The sequence below is a fragment of the Ambystoma mexicanum genome, chromosome 2q (assembly GCF_040938575.1).
Source record: "Ambystoma mexicanum isolate Mex_15411 chromosome 2q, UKY_AmexF1_1, whole genome shotgun sequence".
NCBI classification, from domain to species: Eukaryota; Metazoa; Chordata; class Amphibia; order Caudata; family Ambystomatidae; genus Ambystoma; species Ambystoma mexicanum.
In genome coordinates, this window is record NC_090924.1 from 427651462 (window position 1) to 427673495 (window position 22034).

General features: G+C 46.1%; 1 protein-coding gene across 3 annotated transcripts in view; it reads left to right on the forward strand.

Moving 5' to 3' along the window:
• Positions 1-22034, forward strand: part of CXXC1 (CXXC finger protein 1) — a 799643-nt gene that overhangs the window by 405661 nt on the left and 371948 nt on the right. For all 3 annotated transcript variants that reach the window (XM_069647456.1, XM_069647457.1, XM_069647458.1), the window contains one exon: positions 4416-4529. In XM_069647456.1, coding sequence (XP_069503557.1) covers positions 4416-4529 — 114 coding nt within the window. The remainder of the gene's footprint in view (positions 1-4415; positions 4530-22034) is intronic.

The following is a 22034-nucleotide window of genomic DNA, read 5'->3' on the forward strand; positions in this document are numbered from 1 at the left end:
CTCTCTTGACCAGGTCATTTGCCCTGCTTCGCTCTTCTGCGCCAGGGGACCACTCCGGTGGTGATAGTGCGCGGTACAAATATCCTTTAACATTCTGATCTGGTCTCTCCATTGACCGTTCTCCCGTGTTTCACTTTAATCTCTCCTTCCCTCCTCTCCCCTCCTTAATGACCAAGAATAGATTCAAGCTGGACTCTCTTGAGCCTTACCTGAGTGATGTGAGTAACTCTCTCCTGTATCTCTCCCCTATTCGTGCCTCTTCTATTGACCATGCATTTTCTGACTTTCACTAGCACTTATGACTCCATTTCACCAACACTATCTTTTACGCACATTTACATCTTCCTGCCCCTAGACTCAGCCCCGAATTACCACTGAGATCCAGACCCCCAAAACAAAAATATGTCCTCCTTCTACCCTTACCTGCAAGGCTAAGAACCTCGGGGTCATCTTTAACTCCACACTTTCCTTCTCCTCACACATCTCCGACGTCTCTAAAAAGTCAAACATCTTACTGCACCTCCTTAGAGGTACTCTGCCTTTCCTCTCATTCCCTCAGAAGCTCACTGTCTCCCAAGCTCTGGTTCTTTCTATGATGGACTACTATAACTGCCTCTTTCTCAATCTACCTGCCTCCACTCTCCGCCCTTTACAACTAATCCAGAACAGGACTGCAAGACTTGTCCTTGGCCTCAAGCCCTGGCATCGTATCTCACCAGCTCTGAAATCCCTTAATTGGCTCCCAGTTGATGCAAGGATTACATTTAAAACCCTCTCCATTGTCCACAAGGCTTTCTGGGGCCAGAGTCCAAAATACCTTCATCTATCCCTCCGTAAATACCTCCCCTCTCGAGCCCTTCGCTCCTCTATTTCTAACTCCCTCAGGGTCAGTCGTTTTTCAAAGAAAAGAGCTGGGGGTAGTTCTGTCATTGGCTGGGGCCTTCCTTTCGAACAGCCTCCCTGCCATCTTGAAACTTGAGGAGAACTATCTATGTTTCCGGAAGCACCTCAAGACCTTCCTCTTCGCTTCTGCCTTTGCCCCTCTTCTGCGCTGCTGATCTGCTTTCTCTCTCGGCACCGTGCACCTGGCCACTCTGTCCTTCGGGCCCAGGTACCTGCTCACCCTGCCACCCTCCTGCACTGCCTCCGGGCCACCCATTGCACTGCGGTCTGTATCTGTACCCATGCAGTCCCCCACCCACTTTTCTTTTGCACCTACCAGATACACACCCTATCTGACTAACCTAGCACTTTGCCACCTGCTGGCTGCACTACCACTGTTCATTTATTTTACTTATTATGTATTCTGTTCTCTGCTCCGCACTTTCCAATTGTCCCCCCCCTTTCCATGCACTTTCCCCCTTTTCCCTTCCCCATGCACTTAAGCGTTCTCAATGTCACTGGGCCTAGTATGATGGTTGTTTTTGTTCTCCCCTGTTCCCCCCCTCTTTTTTCCTGGTCGTGCCCTGAAACACTTATGTATGAACGCGATATAAATAAAATATCATATCATGACATACAATACTGGAGCAAATCGCAGACCCAGACTCTACAAAAATTCCAAAGCTGCCCTGTCCTCTTCACTGGACTCAGTTAGTTCACTAACATAATAGTCTCCCTTCGCAGTCACAGATTACTGACAGAGGTCCTCCTTAGTTTTCTTCTCCTTGTGGCAACACTCCCGCTGGCTCAAAGGCGCGCTGCTGATGATGGGTGATATTTTTATTTTCTTTCTCTGTGGCTGAGGAATGTTTCTCTCCCCTGAGGTGCTGGGATCTGGGGAAAAGCCCTGCAAAATGGCCTTAGGCAAGCCTACAGCCTTTCAGGTGGAACCTGCCAGGGGAAGCAGCTTTGTTCGGGTTCAATGTCCCTTCAGTGCCTCGCCTATCGGTTTAGGCATTATACATTATTAAGTGTCCTGCCTGGCAGTCCCGTATGTCCATGTTGATGACACTTTCCATGTTTACCATTTCATGAACATACATGGTTGGGTGTGCAATTTTAAAATGGTGCCTTTTCTTTAGACGCACTAATGATTGGGAATAAATATTCCCACTAGTCATGCTTGTAAATCCCAGAATGTTAAAAGGTATGTGAACCTATATAAAACAGCAGTGCTGATGAAGTACACTTACATGTATGTAACCTATTAATTTTAGCTCTTTTTCACCACTTTGCAATTCAAATGGGAATAGCATACCAACATACAGAAGCAAATGACCATAGATGTGATGGGTAACTTGTTGTAGAAATAGGTGAAGAAAGAGGATTAGATCTGAACTTCCCATTTGCAGTCCTTTTCCATGCATATAATTGGAATTGTATGTTCTCTAGAAACCTACTGTCATAGAACACAGAAGAACACTTTAGATGTCCCAAAGGAGCCCACATCCATGACGTTAGTACTAGCGTAAATGTTTCCATTGGAGCCCTTAAGCATAGATGAAACTGCATACTGAGCTTCATGTATATTTGTAAATACTAGTGCTACATCATTTTAATTATGTATTTGTGTTTTTATAATGCGCCTATACAGAAAATGGTGTTTGATGGCGCCACAAGATTAAAGGGTGGCGGGGGGAAGAAGAATAACAATAAACGGTCCTACTAGGCCTTGTGACATTTGTATTGTGCAAGTGCTGCAACAAGAAGTGCTTGGGGGGCCGGGGGCGAGGGAAGCTGGGGAGGGGAAGTGCCATTCATATAGGAAATTGTTAATGCTAAAATGGGAAGGCAAGAGTGGAGAGCAGACAAGTGCTGAGGGAGGGCAGTGAGCAGGATGAGTGTTACGGAGATGCCAGGTGGACAAGTGGCAGGGGAAAGCAGGGAATGAGGTTCCACATGCTAAGTGCGAGGTCAGGGCTGGATCAGGCTCAGTAGGGGTGTAGGCCCCGTTAGGCTAGTAAAGGGGAGGGAGCCTGGTAGGGCAAGTGTGGGTTTTTGGGGTCGGGGGGGGTCGGGGAAGAACGAAGTTCTGGGGTAGACTGGGAGAGGAGGGCCTGTAGGACTCAGAAGGAACCAGGCAGCCAATCAAAATGCGGCAAAGGGGGACATTAGCAGTGGAAGGGGCGAGGGAGAGGAGGAAGAAGAGAAAAGGAGTCCTGCGAAGCTTCTGGAACCCAAGGAGATCCGGCTCAAGCCTAAGAGGGGCAGGGAGGCCCTGCCTTAGGGAGGCTTCTGCGGAAGACCGAGATCTATCCCCCACTCTCTGCTTGGAAAAGCATATGATCTGTAGAGAGTTGGAGCTAGAAAACCAAAGGGCTTTAGCAGGGAGGCATTTAGGGAGAGATAGTTGGAGATAGCGGGGTCCCAGGACCCAGAAAACCTTGTGGATGATGCAGGAGGTGTTGAAGTTGATTGTCGCAACAACCGGGAGCCAGTGGAGATATTTTAGGGCTGGAGAGATGTGGCGCCTGGGCTTGAGGCCAAGGATATGTTTCGCAGTCCTATTCTGGATGAGTTGGAGGGGGAGAAAGGAGGATTTAGGCAGATTGAGGTAGAGGCTGTTTCAGTAGTCCAGCCTAGAGAGGACCAGAGATCTGGAGACAATGAGTTTCTGGGGGAAGATGAGGAAAGGGAGAGTGCCTCTGAGGAGGTGCAGCTGAAAGTGGGCCTTCTTGGCAAGGTCCGCGATGTGGGGAGAGGAGGAGAAGGAGGAGTCGAAGGTTTTTTGCCGCACAAGAGGATGAGGCGAGTGAACCCCTGGAGGGTAGCCAGAGAGGAGGAGGCGGTAGGGGTGCCAACGTGAAGGATCTCAGTCTGACTGGCATTAAGGCAGAGATGATTAGCCCCACACCATGCCTGAATGGCAATCAGACAGTCAGGAATGAGAGAGGAAGAAGAGAAGGGAAGTGGAGGAAAGCTTGAAGGAGAGCTACATGTTGGCTGCATAACACTGTAAGTGAAGAGAGAAGGCTGAGATCAAATGGGCTAGAGGGGCGGCAAGGTAGATGTTGAAGAGCCACTGCATGAGGGGCACACAGGTGGAGTGTATGATGGGGAGAGAAAAGGGCCCAATTGAACCAGGGAAGGTCGGTCAGAGAGGAAGGAGACCAACCAGTCCAGTGCCAGGTCTGTGATGCCAAGGGTATCACAGAGCCGATTTATAAGGATGGCGTTGGTGACCGTTTCAAAGGCAGAGGAAAGGTCAAGAAGGATAGGAACGGAAGAGTTGAGAGCAAGCCTTTATGGGTGTTCAGGAAATCGGTTTCTGTGCCTCTGGCTGCTCTGAAGCCAGAGGTCCACTGGTGGTCGTGGAGAAAACCAACCGATTCAGTGTGGTGGATCAGCTGAGAGAGGACCAGCTTCTCCAAGATCGTCATAATGTGCACTAATTCTGGCCCATGCTTGGCATTGTCTGATTAGCTAAAGAAATGCAAGTTCTCATTCCAAAAATGTTTTATTTTTATCTGCAGCCATGGCTGAGTGTGAGTGACCCAGAGGATACACCATTCCTGGATACTGTACTGCGGAAGCGAGCAGTGAAGGTCAAACATGTGAAGAGACGAGAAAAGAAATCTGACAAGAAGGTAAGAAAAGGCTGGTCAAACTTTGGTAGGGGTTAGTAATGTGCTTTTCATTAAAACCTTTTTCCACTATATATTCAAAGCTTTTGTGTTGTTAAATGCATGTAAACTATGGTTATAACCTGTACTTTTTGTTTTTTTCCTGACAGATTTACTGTTAGGGAAAATTCTCAGAAATGTGCCAATTCCGTCCAACTTGAAGACCCCCAGCAACTTTGCTGGATTTTGAGGACTTGATTTTTTTAACGTGGAGAGAGTGGGACCCTTTTTCCCACTCTCATATATTTTAATGTGATTTTCTACACTGTTTCCTTTGGTTATGGAGTCTAACAAACTCCATAGGCATCATCTTTTACAATTGTGTCACAAAGCACCTCTAGTGCAGTGACACAGGGAAGTCTTCCAGATTTCCCAAGGTTTCCTAGAGCAGTAAAGTGAAATTGACATTACTTAACATTGTAACTTTCTAGACCCAACACACACTATCTTACAATAGAGTGCTGGAGGGGTTACTTAGTATTCTTTGTTCAGATGCTTATGTAACATGTTTTATGTTACCATTTCCTCACTGAATGGCTGGTGGCAGTGGTTTCGTTTTGTACTACCGTGGTTTGCACTTACCATGCCCGTTCGTGGCTCCGATAAAGCAACCGCTGAGCCATCGTTTGCAAAATGGCGCAGAGCCTTCTTTGATAAAATGGCCACCGGTCTTCTTTTCACGTCATGTCTTTGTGGAAAGGTCCTTCTAGAGATTTTCTCTGCGCGCCAAACCAGGTTTGGTCTTTGTTCATTTCGCCTTTGGTGGGGTTTCTGATTGAAACCCGCCTCTGGCTCCAGAGTGTCTGGGGTAGGCAGGAAGTGACGGAGGTGCCCGAAACTCCCTGTGCTTAGTCTCCTAGGAGACCCAAATGCTATCTGTGGTGATTGGCTGGCAGACTGTCTGGCAAGAACAGCCACCCTGCTTGGGTGAGTGACAGCTAGGCTGGAATGAATGGGAGAGAACTGAATAAAAGGCAAGTCTTTTGGCTTGGAAGGCAGAGTCGACCACTGGACGAAGGAACTGAAGAAGAGCTTGAAGAGGACGCCTGCTGCAGCTCCTGGACTGTTGGTTTGCCCGGTGAAGCCCTGCTGCAGTGCTAACTTGCCAAGTTTGCATCGTCAGAGAAGCCCCTGCAAGGACGACTTCTCCCTTTGAGTTGGTGGGACCAATCAACTCCAAAGTAAGCCACGTGGCATCCAACTCAGAGCTGTTTGAATTTCCACAGATTTGCTGCTGGAAACCGTAGAGCCAGGGAGAGGAACACCAGATTTTGTGCGTTGCTTTTAACCTGGCCTAGAGCTTTTGGAAGATCCTCTGGACTCCCAAGAAGCAGGACTGACCAAGCCTGAGTCCCCTCAACAGAGCGCGGGACCCCAGAAGCAAGAAAAGCCCACCTCAACAGCCAGGAACCACATTGTTGCTATTTGTGGTGGTCGCAAGGAGCGAAAACGCGAAACAGCCACTGTAAGTGAAATTGCCGGTTGCCAGTCCCAGTGCATTGCAGGAGTCCCACAACGTCCTCCCTCTTGTCCCCACGAGTGAGGCCCAGGAACAGTGAGACCTGCAGAGCAGCACAGGAACAGAAGTCATCAGCTGCATATTTTCTTCATTGCTAAACTACTGTAAAACTAGCCTAAGAGAACTTACCTCTTACTGTGGAAGCGCTTGTAACTTCTGCAACTCACAAGTCTAATCAGCTTGTGGCCCTACATTTGATTATTCTTTTTATCAAAGACTCCTAAGAATGTGTGCAAAGACTCTTGGCTTAGCCTATTGAACTGTATCACTCTTCTAAGACGATCTGAAAGTATTTCCCTTGCTTAAGGTTATTGGTGATCTCTTGTGTTCTAATAACCTTTGCCTTTTACCAACTTTAAGAGTGTTCTGAATACCAACAGTAAGATATTAATCTCCCCAGCACCCTTGTCATTTAAGTCACCTGAGGGTGTAGGTTGTGTCTGTGGGCCATCCCAAAAAGATCTTGTCTGATTCAGACACTCAGAGTGTACAGTATTGAAGTGTACTTGTGTGTTACTATTATATTGCTCCCTTCTAAAGAATGCTTTATAACTGACTGATAAATAAATTGATAATTGTTTATGCAAGAAACCTTGAGTGTAAGAGTTTATTTGAATACCTGTAACTGTGAATCTTTGTGTAACTCCACTACTGCTCTCATTTCCCCTCTTGAGATAAGCCGGGCTGCTCAACACGCTACCAAAACTGTGTAGTACAAGCTTGTACCAAAGGTTGGGTTTCCTATACCTGTAGTCATAGTTGTTTGTAGTGTTCCCAGAGGGTACTGCATTCAAACTTTGCCTAACAGTGATGGCAGGTGGTGAGGATATACTGTAGAGTTGTTACATTGAGAGTTTGCTTTACTTTTGTTCAAATAGTAACCTTCACAAGGCTAAGATCCACTAGAAAAGCAATTGTAACATGCCAGAAATGGATAACTTCAGACAGGAAGTTCTGATCATTCTGACAGTAGAGCAACTGAAAGAAATGTGTAAAGTCAGGTCTCTCCCTGTTAAAGGAAAGAAAAATGAACTAATTGCAAGATTGATTATTCAAAAAAGTCTGGGTAGTAGGCCTGTCACACCTACTATCCCAGGAAATGTGGAAAATGATGATGAGGATGATGATGATTCAGAGTCTAACTCTAATAATGTTGAAGTGTTAGAGGAGTCTTAGGAGGAGTGCCCATCTTTACCTCAACAGGCTCTTATGCCTCAGCCTTTAGCCACAGGGACCCTACCAGGTCCAGTACTGAGTCCAGAATGTGTCTCTCTTGAAAAAAAGAGACTTGAGTTAGAGTTTAAAAGATTACAAGTCCAAGGTGAAAACAAACATCAGGATCTCAAACTAAGGGAAATAGAATTACAACATGCTCTTGAAATGGAGAAATTGTCTCATGAAAATGTTTCTATCCCAGAGTCATCTCGGTCTTCCAGTCCTAAGAGACCTTGCATGCCTAAAGAAGCAGTATGTATGAGGTGAAACTTGATATTTTGGATTGGTTGGGTGCTTTTGAATATAACTATGGGATTCTGGGTTTCACATGGAATCAGTTGATCCCTTGGCTTTTGTCTAGGCTCCCCCAGGTTCCAACTGATGCTGTAATGGAGGTGGGGGAACTTGAAAGATTGGAGTATGAAAATGGGAAGCTAGCTTTGATAGCTAGATTTAGGAAAACTCCTTCCCAGTACATTAAGGGGGTTAGGACCCTCAAACAGACTGATGGTACCTCTTGGACTACGTGGGTTTGTGAATGTTTGAAAAACTTAGATGGTTGGGTTAAGGGTTACAGAGTGAACTCTTTTGAAGGAATGAGAAATCTGTTTTTGTTGGAATTTATTTTTGATGCCTGCTCTCTTGAGCTGAGACAGCACTTGGCTGACTCTAAAGAGATTGATCCCAAGAAGCTAGCAAAAGCTGCTAACTTCTGGGTTGCCAACAGGGCTACTCACAAGGATTCTGGGGACCCTCATAAAGAGGATGAGGGGAAGCAGCACAAGAAAGATGATCGAGAATTCTAAAACCCCCCCCATCCAAAAGAGGGCCACAAACATAAGAAGGGTAAGCCACATGGAAAACCAGGTCAGTCTAGTGAAACCTCTGGTGCCAAACCAGAGGGAGGTTAGCAGAAGCCCGCATTTGTCAAAACATTAGGAAAATGTTATGCTCGTGGGTCTACTGACCATGTCAAAAGGGATCCCAGATGCAAGGGTAAACCTTCAGGGATCTACACTGCCTCCTTAGCCTTCATCCCTGAGGGAGAAGCACATATGGCAAGTGGAAATGTTCAACTATTGGCTGAATACCCCATTGGAGTCTCTGCCAGTGTTTCTTTAGTGTCCTTGGGTCCGTGGGAACAGCAGAATTTAGATGTGTATAACTCTAAACCAGATAACACAAAATAATACTACAAGGACAGTGTACTTGTAAATGGTCAGGAGACTCCTGCCATTAGAGACACTGGGGCCAGCATCACAGTGGTGGTTGGAGCCTTTTTCAAACCTGAGGATGTTGCTAAGGCACCCAAAGGTCCCACTAAGCTTGCTGGAGGCCCTATCCAGATGGTTCCAATACTACCAGCTCTCATCTAGTGCAACAATATGACTGTAAGAATACCAGTTAGTGTACCAAGTGAGGTGCCTTGGAGAGTCCTTTTGAGGACTGACTTTAAAACTCTTGGAGTTGTATCAATCACCCCCAGGCCTCCCAGTAAAAGGAAGCAGGAGCAGACTAGAAAGGTCAGAGAGCTCACTTTAAATGACTTTCAATGCGTTGTTACAGAAGAACCTATAAAACCTAGTCCACAGGAAGAGCCAACTTCTATTTCCAAGAATAAAGAGACCAAGGGAAAACCCAAGGTCTCAGGAAACAAGAAAGATAGCACTCCTGTGCATCAAACCGGGACATCCCCGAGAGGACAGTCCAAAGTCATACCTGTGACTGCTCCACCAGCTGAGTCTGAATGTGAGATCCATCCAGGAGAGGTTGAGTCAGCTACTGAGGACTCTGAGCTGGAAGAAGACCTTCCCCCTGTTGGAGATCTGGATCCTAAAGACCATCCTGAGCTGTACTCTTTACTGGCAGAAGGTGGCCCCTTTAGGGCAGACTTCAGTAGAGGTCAAAGAGGGTGTCCACTCTTGAAGGGCTTCACCAACAGGCAGCTTCCCAGCTGGAAGGGCAAGAGCCAGGGAAGCACAGGTTATACTGGAAGATGGCCTCTTCTACAGTGAACCTATTGAGTCTACCCCAGGAGACTACAGAAGACTTTTAGTGCCGCAGTAGGTGATACCTCAGTTTCTACAGGTAGCCCATGAGATTCCTTTGGCTGGTCACTTAAGTTTTAAGAAGACCAAGGAAAGGGTTTCTCTTTATTTCTACTGGCCTAAGATGGGGTCAGATGTAGATACATTCTGTAGGAGCTGTCACACTTGTCAGACATCTGGCAAGAGTGGAGCCAAGAATGTGGCACCTTTTGGTGCCCATCCCAGTGCTGGGAATCCCTTTTGAGAGGGTAGGAATTGGCATTGTTGGTTCCTTAGACCCTCCAACATCTTCAGGCAACCAATTTATATTGGTTGTGGTAGACCATGCTACCAGGTACCCTGAAGCCATACCTATGAGGACTGTCGCATCTCAAGCCGTGGCTAAGGCCCTACTTTGTATGTTTACCAGAGTAGGTTTTCCTAAGGAGGTTATCTTTGATAGGGTAATCCTACTTTATGTCCCACTACATGTAAGCCATGTGGAAAAACTGTGGAGTGACCTACAAGTTCTGAACAGCCTACCATTGTCATGGTCATGAAGTCAGGGGCACAGGCATGCAGGAGTCGCATGCACAGGAGACCTGGGTGGACACTGTCCTGGCGTCTTTGGCGCCAGGCTCATGAACAAAAGTAAACAAGGACATCCATTTAACGCCAAAAAGCTTTTATTATGGACATAGCACTTCAGATGCATTAACCTTGAACATTCCATCCATTAAGCAGGATGCATTAACCTTGAACATTCCATCCATTAAGCAGCCCCAAGAGTATTCTTGGGTGTGGCTGCTAATGGATTGCCTTTGCACATAAGCACTCTCTAGGAGTGGCAGGGTGTGGCTGGTAAACCGGCCCAAATGGGCATGCCCACGATCTCAGCTATATAAGCTGCCCCAATCCGCAAGACAGACGCTTTGCGTTATTCTGCACTTGCAAGCAGCGTAACGCTCACTGTCGATTGAGGTCCGACTTACCCTTTGAAGATCCTGCTTCCTGGACATCCTGCCAGCATACTTACCAACTGGGGGAAGCTGTTCTTACCTGTACATCTCTTCGGTGAACCAAGTATTCCTCTTTACACTTTCCGGAACGCCGAAATCGTCATCTTGGCACCGCAGCACGACACGCTCCATCGTCGACAGCAGTGCCTGCAAGGAAAAACAGAAGACCAGGTTAGACATCGAAACAACTGTCAGTTTAAGGTTGCGCTTCGCCTTACTTCGCGCTTTTCCTTAAACCATGACTTACCTGCTGTCGAACATTGCGGTAGCATCCATCTTCCATCCGGCCGCGTCTCCCGTCTCACCGCTGCATTGAGGCCAGATTTCCATCTAAGGGAAGAAAACAGAAGGGAGACATTATTGCGGGCATAAATAGGAGCAACATATAAAGACATTAAACAGAACAAACAGCATCACAAGAGCTCAAGAAAGACTTAACAATCATAAGGAGAATCATAGTCGCAGCTGGACTGGACTAATCCTTATCAGGGATCAGTGAAGGAACTAGATCCCATTTGACACGCCCCTTCCCGAAGTAGCAGGGCGGAGAGCTTATCTTCCATAATTCACAGGTGAGCTTTATGGGCCGGCGTATGCTCACAGAAACTGTACTTTGGGTTAAGTGGTTCGAGAGGTACAACAATCACAGATTGGCGCACTCACACACTGTTATCCCCACGCAGGAGCAGTATCACCATGTACCACCGCTCACAGCTTTGCTACTGAGGGAGAGGCCTGAAGGAGGTGATTCAAGTTCAGGGAGGGCTGCAACCGTGCCCCAACGCCTCCGCAGAGACCAAGTGAGCGTAACAAATATCCCCAGACAAATTGATTGGTAGAGAGGTTTAATAGAACTATGAAGAGCATGATAGGTGCTTTAGAAGAACCCCATGGTGTCAGTCTGGAAAACAAAACCCCTACCCATTGTCTTGCCCCCCCGGGCAAGCATGCTCCGGTCTCAGACAATCTTTGACAATCCCCTGGGGCGGGGTGGCCTATACCGCCCCTCACCTCTCATATCTCAGGCCCTATGTGCACTGTGATACTCCTATCTTACTACTGTAAACACAAATCACAAGCCACAAAAAAAACACATGAATCGATTCAATTATAACAATGGAATACATTTATTTATGCACTGCTTAGCATAATTCAAACCATGCTAAAACTTTATAAGCCTATATCGAATTTGCACCTTTTATGCTTCTGGTGCAAATCTACCATGCATCCATAACTATAAGCCTTTCAGGTTCCTAATGCAAGCCTGTAATGCAAGCCTGTAATTCTAATGCAGTCTAAATGCAAGCCTGTGATTCAAGCCTGTGATACAAGTCTGTGATTCTAATGCAGTCTAATGCAAGCCTGTGTTTCTAATGCAGTCTAATGCAAGCGTCAAACATCCAGCAGTCCTCTCCTATATGCAGAATGAAACCTCTCCAATCCACACCATGCTTCACACTCACTCTCTTAAAAAATCCATGTCTGATCTCCCCTTTCCCAACCTCAAAGCTCCCTGTGAGTGTCTAACCAACAACTAGATGGTGTCACATTCTAATCATGGGCGTAATTTTAGGGAGGTGGGGGGATGGACAGGGATGCCCGTCCCCAACCTCCATGGGACACCATTCTGTCCCCACTCTTTTTGGCTCAGGCACCTCCCCTTCAGATGCCATGTCTTTCCCAAACCCATCAACAAAGTTACCCCACTAAATGTAATCAATCAGTTTGTCTAGCCATGAACCATACTTCCCATTTGCTTCTCTCTCCTCTCCAGCTCTGTATTTGTCATGCCAGGGCTCTCCTCTTCCCGCTACTCTCTTCAATCAGTCAGACAGCAGTGGCAGGCCCCTTAAGATCTGGTCACACGACTGCTTCTGCCAAGCTCTGACAAGCTCTCTGCCCCAAAGCCATCGGATTCTGCTGCACCAAGACATCTCTCCCTCATTCTCAGGATTCTATCCAAAACTCCATCAGCAACTAGCTCGAACATACTCCATCAGTTTCTAACCCGATCCTCCAACAGACACTCAACAACCAGCAAGGACTAAGGGCAACTCCTTCACAGGAACTCCCTCGAACTAGACACTCTCCTTTGTCTCCAGCTCTGATTATAGTTGTCATGATGCCTGCCTCCAAGGAGCCAGGTCCGACCCAGCAACCCCAGAGGCAGGCATCATTCCCCCCAGGGAAGTGCCAGCGGGCCCAAGCTGGGGCCCTTTGGACACAGTCCTGGCGCCTTAGGCGCCAGGCTCATAAAGCTAGACAAGTGTTCAAGTGATTTAATGTGCACTTACCTGATGCAGACCATGCTGCTACATCCAGGCCCTCTTGAGGCCTGAATGGAACTACTTTACCTGTGGGACTACTTTCCACCTGGGTGTGGTCGGGGAAGGATACATACCTGATCGGTGGAAGGATACATGCCTGGAACTTCTTCCAAAGCTATTTAAACCACGCCCGATCAGCAACTCATGCTTCGCGTTGTTCTGCTCCTCGCAGCTGGACGCTCACCGTGTCAGCTCCTGCATCTGGACTTCAGCCACGCCTGTCAGCATCCTGGGTCGCCTGCAAAGCGAGATAAGAGAGAATTGGCGAGAAAGAAGACCTTACCTGCTAAAGCTGCATCACGGAGACATCACACCGACGATCCTGAAAGGGAAGAAATCATTTTAAAAGCATTTCGCTTCAATCGCTGCAGCGCTGCATTTCACTCACCTTTCCTGGGCGCCTCCATCTTCAGCAGCGATCATGCCGATCATCCGGATCCGCACCCACTTCCCAGAGCCTAGAGAGAAAAGACAAGAAAACAAGGTGAGAGAAGGAAGGGAAATAGGAAAAGCTCAGTTTCCTTCGAAGACTTACCTGTTGGGTCATTCCCATTTCATTTCGGGTCCTGCCGCTTCCTGGCATTCCGGACCCCAGCCCCAATGGGGAAAAAAGACAAAGACATTGAATGAGCGAATGCAAAGACATTACCTGAACGCTCATCCGGAACTTACACTTCGGGTCGGCGCCATATCTCCGGCATTCCGAACCCCGGCCCCTAAGGGGAAAAAGACATAAGCATTAGCGCTTGCTGCAATAAGACAATGAACATTATTATTAAGCTTGAACTTGCAACAGAACTCTTACAGCGCCTCACCTGAATAGTCAAGCTTATTTTGAACTCCCATCAAACCTCAATCCAGTGAAGTAACTGGGTTTCAACGCGCCCCTGCATCAGAAGCAGGATGGAGAACTCATCTTTCCAGACCCTAAGGTGAGACTTCGCGGGGAATCGTGGAAGGGTATCGAGGAGGATTGGAAGGGAGTGGGAGGCTTGAGCATTATTCCGTCAGTAGGTAATACTCCCTTTTCACGCACAGGGGAATATTCCTGCGAGCCAGAAAAGCCAGAGTAGAGGGGCCCTTCCTGTCCATCATCAGAGTCCTCCGCTTCACCATTGAAGAAGCATCAGCACTCGAAGCCAGACCTGCGCCTCCGTGGGAATCAGGTGAGCGTGACAATAGTTTCCAATGGCGCACTTATTTCTATGGTTATTTACATTCCCTACTAAGAATGTCTATTCCCTTTGTGTACACATTAACAATGCCTGTTTAGCCGGAGACTTGGTAAAAAACCGAGTCACACAGCCGCTCTCCGTTGCACCCAATGTGGGTAATGAAATTATAAAGTCCTTCAAAACTGTATGCATTTGGTAGAAACTGCAGTTATTAGGAATCAAGTGAGCAGGTTGCTGCCAAGAAAGAGTCTCTGTTGTTTTGCAACAATATTTTTTATAAACAAATCCCAAGGAACATCACTAATAAACTCTTAGTGAGGAAACGGCTGACACATCTGATTTACATAGCAGATTTTAACAAGCCAGTGCATTTCGCAGAACCTTCTCCTTCATCAGGGCAAGTCTGTGGTGTACAAATTGCATCCATGTGTTTTGTTTTATCAAACATGATAACACAAATAGAATACAACATACCGTTAATGGATGGTTTCAAAGGTGAATGGTAGCACACAGAAAGAAAAAAGATAAAACAAAGTTGAGAGGGACAATATAATACAAAGTTTCCTTGGTGCAAACGAAATGCCATAATCACATCTGTTACCGGATGATGTGAACAGCCCAAGTTAAAAGTGATGCAGGGTAATATCCGTACCAAAATAGTGTACGGCCTTCTAAATGGCTGCCCAGTGTACTACACGTCAGAACGAACGTGGTGTTCTGTGGGAAAAGATCAGTAAGATCGGATCAGTAAAGATCAATAGTAGAATAAGAAGACAATGTCAGGTAATCAGAGCAATGAGCGGAGTGTAACTGGATGTACACAGGGGTCTGAATCACAGCTTATCGCGGGCACGTGAACGCAGCGAGGGGCTGCAGTGTTGAAACCGTTGTCAAGGCAACCCTACTTTTAAATAGCATGTGACCGCACCGCGCCCGATTGGTAGCACGATGCGGATACAGAGCACGGCTAGAAGCGCAAATATTTGAAAAAAAGCAACATCATTCAATTTAGAAGACATCTGGGTAATTAACAAGAATTATGGAGCAATCAAAAACAACATAATTTGGAAAAATGAAAATAGAAGAAATACTGCTCAGTTTTACGGTTACTGTGGCAAGACTATGCCAAATTCACTCAGAACCGCATCGTGTCTAGAGATGCGTGGGTGGAACACTGCCATGGAGTAAGTAGATCAGACTGGAGAAGTCGATGAAGGGTAACAAAACTACAATACTAAAAAGAAAAAGAAAATCAAGCAAAGCATAGAAAACAGAAGTGTGCAGCGTTGAATAACATTAAGTACCCTGATCAAAATACAGGTAATAATAAAGAAGAGAAGGGCACCATGGTCACAGGTGGTGCCACCGGCTGGTGGCACCTCGGGTCCCAGACAGGAAGTCCGGGATAAGTGGCCATGGTGCTCTCTGGTTACCAATCCCGTATGCTGGGAGATGCATCCAATTGAAAGGATGCAGCATACACAGAGCAACTGAATCATGGTGATGAGGTTTGGATCAGCTTAACAGTATAGAAAAAACATATTTTAGGAAAACCACAGGGGGACCAATGTTCAAACCAGCGTGCATGCAGTAGTCAACTGAAAATCAGTAAAATGAGTAACTTGTGAAATAATAAAGTTAAGTACATAATGGATAAAGAAAATGGAATATGTGAGCCCACATGTGTAGATCAAATCAACGAACAGATTAGATTTCATATATAGCAGTGATAGTTCATCTCCTCATTGAGACCATTGGGAACCAGGCTGCTTAGTTTATCAATCCAAAAGGTTTCTCTCCTGTTAAGTCGTCAGCCCAAGTCTTCATGTGGGTTATTTCGTTATAGTACTTCTAGGATCAAAAACCTAATTTGTGTCAAGTTATGGCTTTTTTCAACCCAGTGGCGGGCGATCGCAGAGTTGGAGTTAGCATTACGGATACAGGATCGATGTTCATTGCAACGGGTTTTTGCTGATCTAGTGGACTGGCCCACATTATATTTCCCACATGGGCATTTGATGCCATATATGATATTAGTGCAATCGCAGGTGCCAAAAGTTTTAAGCAATATCTTCTTGCCTGTCCGTGGATGGTAAATGGTGTTACCTTTAATTACCAAATTGCAATTAGTGCAGTGAAGACAGGGAAATGTCCCAGTTCACTTTGTGATTGGTTCTTTTAGTGGTGGTCTTGTGTGCACTAATTTATCCTTTAGGTTCCTGCTTCTTTGGGAGGCAAAGACTGGTAATTCGTCAAACAGATTATGTACCCTTACATCATTCCTGAAAATACTCCAGTGTTTCTTAATGACATTTTTAATCTTATTGCTCTGTAGTGAGAATTTGGACACATACAGGAGATTTAAGTTCTCTCTTGTTTTTTTTAGGGTTAGACAGTAAGGTGTCCCGATCAATAGTACTAACTCTCTGAGATGCTAAGTCCAACTCTTCTTTCTTGTATCCCCGTGGTAGAAATTTTTCTTTCATCTCAGATTGTTGTGTCAAGCAATCAACAGGATCGCTGACAATCTTTTTGACACGTAACAGTTGGCTATATGGAAGGTTGTGAAGTAAGCTGGGTTGATGAAAGCTTAAACGATGCAATAGGTTGTTGCGATCTGTATTCTTACGGAAGAGGGTGGTCTTGTAGCCAGTAGTTCCCTTCTCTACTTTGACATCAAGGAAGGTAATCATGTTAGGTGATATTTCTCTGGTGAATTGGATAGGACTGTCTATATTGTTCAGATACTCGAAAAAGACATTGAAGGATGTCTCTGTGCCCGACCAGATTCCAAAAATGTCGTAATTGTATCGTACCCAAAGGTGGATATTCCTGTTCCATTCCTGTTTAGTGAGTAGGTAATCATTCTCGAACTTGTACATGAAGCTGTTGGCAAATTAGGGTGCCATCATGGCACTCATTGATGTGCCAGAAATCTGAAGAAAAAACTGGTTGCGATACTGAAAATAAGAAAAGTCTTTCTACAACCACTGATACAGAACACCCCTACTTACATTTATGATGCTACTCATTTTTTGCAGAAGCTTAATACCACAACCTTTCAATAAGATCACTTGATGTTTACTATAGACGTGAAGAGCCTATACACATCTATACTCCATAATGTTGGCATTGAATCTGTTGAATGGTTACTACTTCAGACATCTAACGTCACAAAAGGAATTCATATTGACCCTACTCCAATTCATCGCTGAGGATTCTTATTTTCAGTATCGCAACCAGTTTTTTTCCCTCAGATTTCTGGCACATCAATGGGTGCCATGATGGCACCCTAATTTGCCAACAGCTTCATGTACAAGTTCGAGACTGATTACGTACTCAATAAACAGGAATGGAACAGGAATATCCACCTTTGGGTAGGATACATTGACAAAATTTTTGGAATCTGGTCGGCCACTGAGACATCCTTCAATGTCTTTTTCGTGTATCTGAACAATATAGACAGTCGTATCCAATTCACCAGAGAAATATCACCTAACATGATTACCTTCCTTGATGTCAAAGTAGAGAAGGGAACTACTGGCTACAAGACCACCCTCTTCCATAAGAATACAGATCGCAACAACCTATTGCATCGTTTAAGCTTTCATCAACCCAGCTTATTTCAGAACCTTCCGTATAGCCAACTGTTACGTGTCAAAAAGATTGTCAGCGATCCTGTTGATTGCTTGACACAACAATCTGAGATGAAAGACAAATTTCTGGCACGGGGATACAAGAATGAAGAGTTGGACTTAGCATCTCAGAGAGTTAGTACTATTGATCGGGACACCTTACTGTCCAACCCTAAAAAACCAAGAGAGAACTTAAATCTCCTGTATGTGTCCAAATTCTCACTACAGAGCAATAAGATTAAAAATACCATTAAGAAACACTGGAGTATTTTCAGGAATGATGTAAGGATGCAGAATCTGTTTGACGAATTACCAGTATTTGCCTACCAAAGAAGCAGGAACCTACGGGATGAATTAGTGCACACAAGACCACCACTAAAAGAACCAATCACGCAGCGAACTGGGACATTTCCCTGTCTTCACTGCACTAATTGCAATTTGGTAATTAAAGGTAACTCCATTTACCATCCACGGACAGGCAAGAAGATATTGCTTAAAACTTTTGGCACCTGCGATTGCACTAATATCATATATGGCATCAAATGCCCATGTGGGAAATATTATGTGGGCCAGTCCACCAGATCAGCAAAAACCCGTTGGAATGAACATCGATCCTGTATCCGTAATGCTAACCCTAACTCTGCGGTCGCCCGCCACTGGGTTGAAAAAAGCCATAACTTGACACAAATTAGGTTTTTGATCCTAGAAGTACTATCACGGAATAACCCACATGAAAACCTGGGCTCACGACTTAAAAGGAGAGAAACCTTTTGGATTGATAAACTAAGCAGCCTGGTTCCCAATGGTCTCAATGAGGAGATGAACTATCACTGCTATATATGAAATCTAATCTGTTTGTTGATTTGATGTACACATGTGGGCTCACATATTCCATTTTCTTTATCCATTATGTACTTCACTTTATTATTTCACAAGTTAGACTAATTTTACTAATTTTCAGTTGACTACTGCATGCACGCTGGTTTGAACATTGGTCCCCCTGTGGTTTTCCTAAAATGTTTTTCTATACTGTTAAGCTGATCCAAACCTCATCACCATGATTCAGTTGCTCTGTGTATACAGCATCCTTTCACTCCTTTCACTTGGATGTATTCCCCAGCATAGGGGTTTGGTAACCAGAGAGCACCATGGCCACTTATCCCGGACGTCCTGTCTGGGACCCGAGGTGCCCTCCCCCGGTGGCACCACCCGTGACCATGGTGCCCTTCTCTTCTTTATTATTACCTGTATTTTGATCAGGGTACTTAATGTTATTCAACGCTGCACACTTCTGTTTCCTACGCTTTGCTTGATTTTTTTTTAAAACAAAAATTGCGAAAAATATTCTATCCTTTCCTTAATCAGATTTGGACAAATTAATAACCGGTGCATCAGGGTTTCTGTTTCACCATCAACTAAACAAAATCTACGTACTTTCTGATCCTAAGATACTAAATTTCTCATAAAGCAGATTTCCTTATTATTTAGTACATTAAAACTGAAACGAATCTTACTATTCCTCATCTGCCGCAAAGGATATTTTGCAATGTATTTTTCTGGCTCTGAATACCACTTCATTGCTGATACAATTTGACAATATAATTTCGCATTCAAAATTACTACATTGTTGCCAACCCAGTCAAAAGCTTTAACCAACATTTTTACCTTAGTTTGGTTCTCAAACAGACATTTTATTGTGACACCACTATTTGTGAGCATTGCTTCTCCAGCATTGGATCTTTCATGGATTCACATGCTTAGAATATTCCCCGTCGTCAGACTGGGAACCCTCGGTACACATATATAGTCGTTTTCTATAGGAAAAAACTTCCGACACTTGTGTGTCCTATCCACATCTACGTTCTCTCCGGGGCCGTCCACGCAAGCCCCGTTGGACATAACGGTATAAAAGGCCCCGTCCCCGCGGGTCCCGTCAGATTTCAACCGTCTCCAAAGATAGTGGGATCTCCTCGCGTAGTCTCTACTGCTAGAATTTGTCAAATTGTCGAACTCCTGTGAGTTTGGGAGTTTTATCGGTATGTCGGGAAAACCTCTATTTCGCCCGTGTGCCACGTGCGGATTGAAGAAGGTTTATGAGGGGGACGGCCATTTAGACTGTATTTATTGCCTCCACCCTCACCACTCGGCAGACCAGTGTGAAATATGTAAGGGTTTTTCCCAGAAAACCCTGAAGGATCGAAACCGACGACTGGTATCCTGGTTAAATGACGGTGCGGGAGCGTACCCTCAGTCTGAGGTGGGCTCTGTGCGCAGCGTGGCCTCGGCGAAAACATCAGGAGCTCCCCACCGCTCAACTTCGTCGGAGCCTCCGGCTAAGAAGTCACGACCTGTGGAAAAGGACGTGCCACGAAGTCACTCTTCTAAGGATTCTGCTAAAGACTCAAGAAAGACATCTTCGTCAACTTCGTTGAAGAAAGGAAAGGAGAGGCCTAAATCCTCCTCGGGCGATCAACACAGATCAGCCACGAGTAGAGATTCGGAGAAACGCAGGGAGAGTACTGTGAAGGCGGGACCGCCTAAACCACCTGCAGGCCCAACGACGACGATCCAGTCGGTGTCCTCACTGCCTCTGACGCAGTCGATTTCACCCGTCGTCAACCCAGCGACAACCTCGACGACGATGACCTCGTCGACGAAAGTTCTGGCTTGGAGACCAGAAGTATTTGATGTGGAGTTGCCTGACACATTGCTACAGGAACAGGCAGCTTCGATTGCCTCGAAAGAAGACGACGGCTTCAGAATTGTGAGCCCGGAGGACCTCGGTCTACGAGCCAGGTTTCCAGCAGGAGCAACCTGCTCTCAGGTGTTTACCCAGCCTCCAAGCTCTCAGGCGACCCTGTCCATGGAGGTACTGTCCTCTTTGCACTCGCTGCTGAAATCGCTGGACGAAAGGCTTCCACCTATACCGTCGACACCCCCCGTCGACGAGCCCGGCCCTTCACACCTCCCGACCAAGGTGATCGGGGTTCCAACTACTCCAGCAGTCCAGGAGGAAGGTGAGCTTTCGGACTCCCTATCTGACCACGGGTCAGTGTCAGATATATCCCTCTCACCATCTAGGGATCCATCCTGGGTGTCGGATGTGGAAATGGAAACACCAAAGAGTCCTACTCACCCGTCGCCACCGGACGATATAGGTTCCTTTCATTCTATGATGGAAAAAGCGTGCAAGGAGTTTGGCCTGGTCCAGCAGGAGGAGAAAAAGGACTGTTTTCTCTTTGACCATATGGGCAAGAGTAGACGCTCAATATTTTCAATACCCATTTTAGACCATGTCTGGAAAGAAGGTGTTCAAACCATGCGTCACCCTTTTTCTGAGCCGGCTGTCAAAGGCCGCATTGAAAAGAAATTTAAAGTCCCAGGCTCTACACCGAAGTGTCTTTCGTCTCAACCTACACCGGACTCGGTGGTGTCGTCGGCGGCGACGAGAAAAGCAAAGGCCCAACATAAATGTTCTACCCCTCCAGATAACGAAGCGAGGCGCCAGGACGTGTTTGGAAAGAAGGTTCTTTCTGTAGGGGCCTCGACGGTGAAAGCAGCTAACTCCCTGGCGATTGTGGCCAGATATGACAGGGAGATGTGGCACAGACTGGCACCTATCCTGGACCACCTCCCGGAAGAACATAGAAGAACGGCGATGTCCCTGGTTCGAGAAGGCGAAGAAGCATCGAATCATGCTATTAATATAGCGGTGGACCTGGCAGATTCGGGGTTTAAACAAATTAATAACGGAGTTGTTCTAAGACGCCAGGCTTGGCTTAAGTGCACCAACTTCAGACCCGAAGTACAGTATAAAGTCTTGGACATGCCCTTTGAAGGTGATCTTCTTTTCGGAGAAAAGGTGGATGAGGCCTTGAAGGGCATGAAGGAGGACTCAGATGCAGCACGCTCGTTGGGTTCGCTCCAGAGCGGTAAGCCTTTTCGTTCTTTTCGTCCCTTTAGAGGAGCATCTGGAAACTCAAGATTCTCAGCGACCAGGGATAGATCTTTTGGTAGATCAGCGTATCCTTCCCAGGGATATAGACGCGCCTCTCAGACCTCAAACCGGCGCAGAAACTTCCAGTTTTCCAAGAGACGACCAATTTATTCGTCGTCGTCGAGCAAGCAGAAAGACCAGCAATGACGGGAAGCGTACCGTTCTGGGAGGAAGAGTGTCAAGCTGCATCGAGGAATGGGAGTCCATCACAACAGATCAGTGGGTTTTGGACACAGTGAGGTACGGGCATTCCCTACTATTCAAATGCAAACCCCCAAAATGTCCACCAATACACCTATCCCAGCCACATCTAAACATCTTGCGGCAGGAAGTAACACTCATGTTACAGAAAGGCGCCATCGAATTAGTCCCTGCATCGCAGAAAGGCCTAGGGGTATACTCACGGTGTTTTGTGGTAAAGAAGCCCAACGGAAAATGGCGCCCTATTCTCGACCTGCGAGACCTCAACAAGACCCTACAGAGTCAAAAATTCAAAATGCTTACACTGCAGGAGGTGATCAAATCCATCCAAAAGGACGATTTTCTGGCTTCACT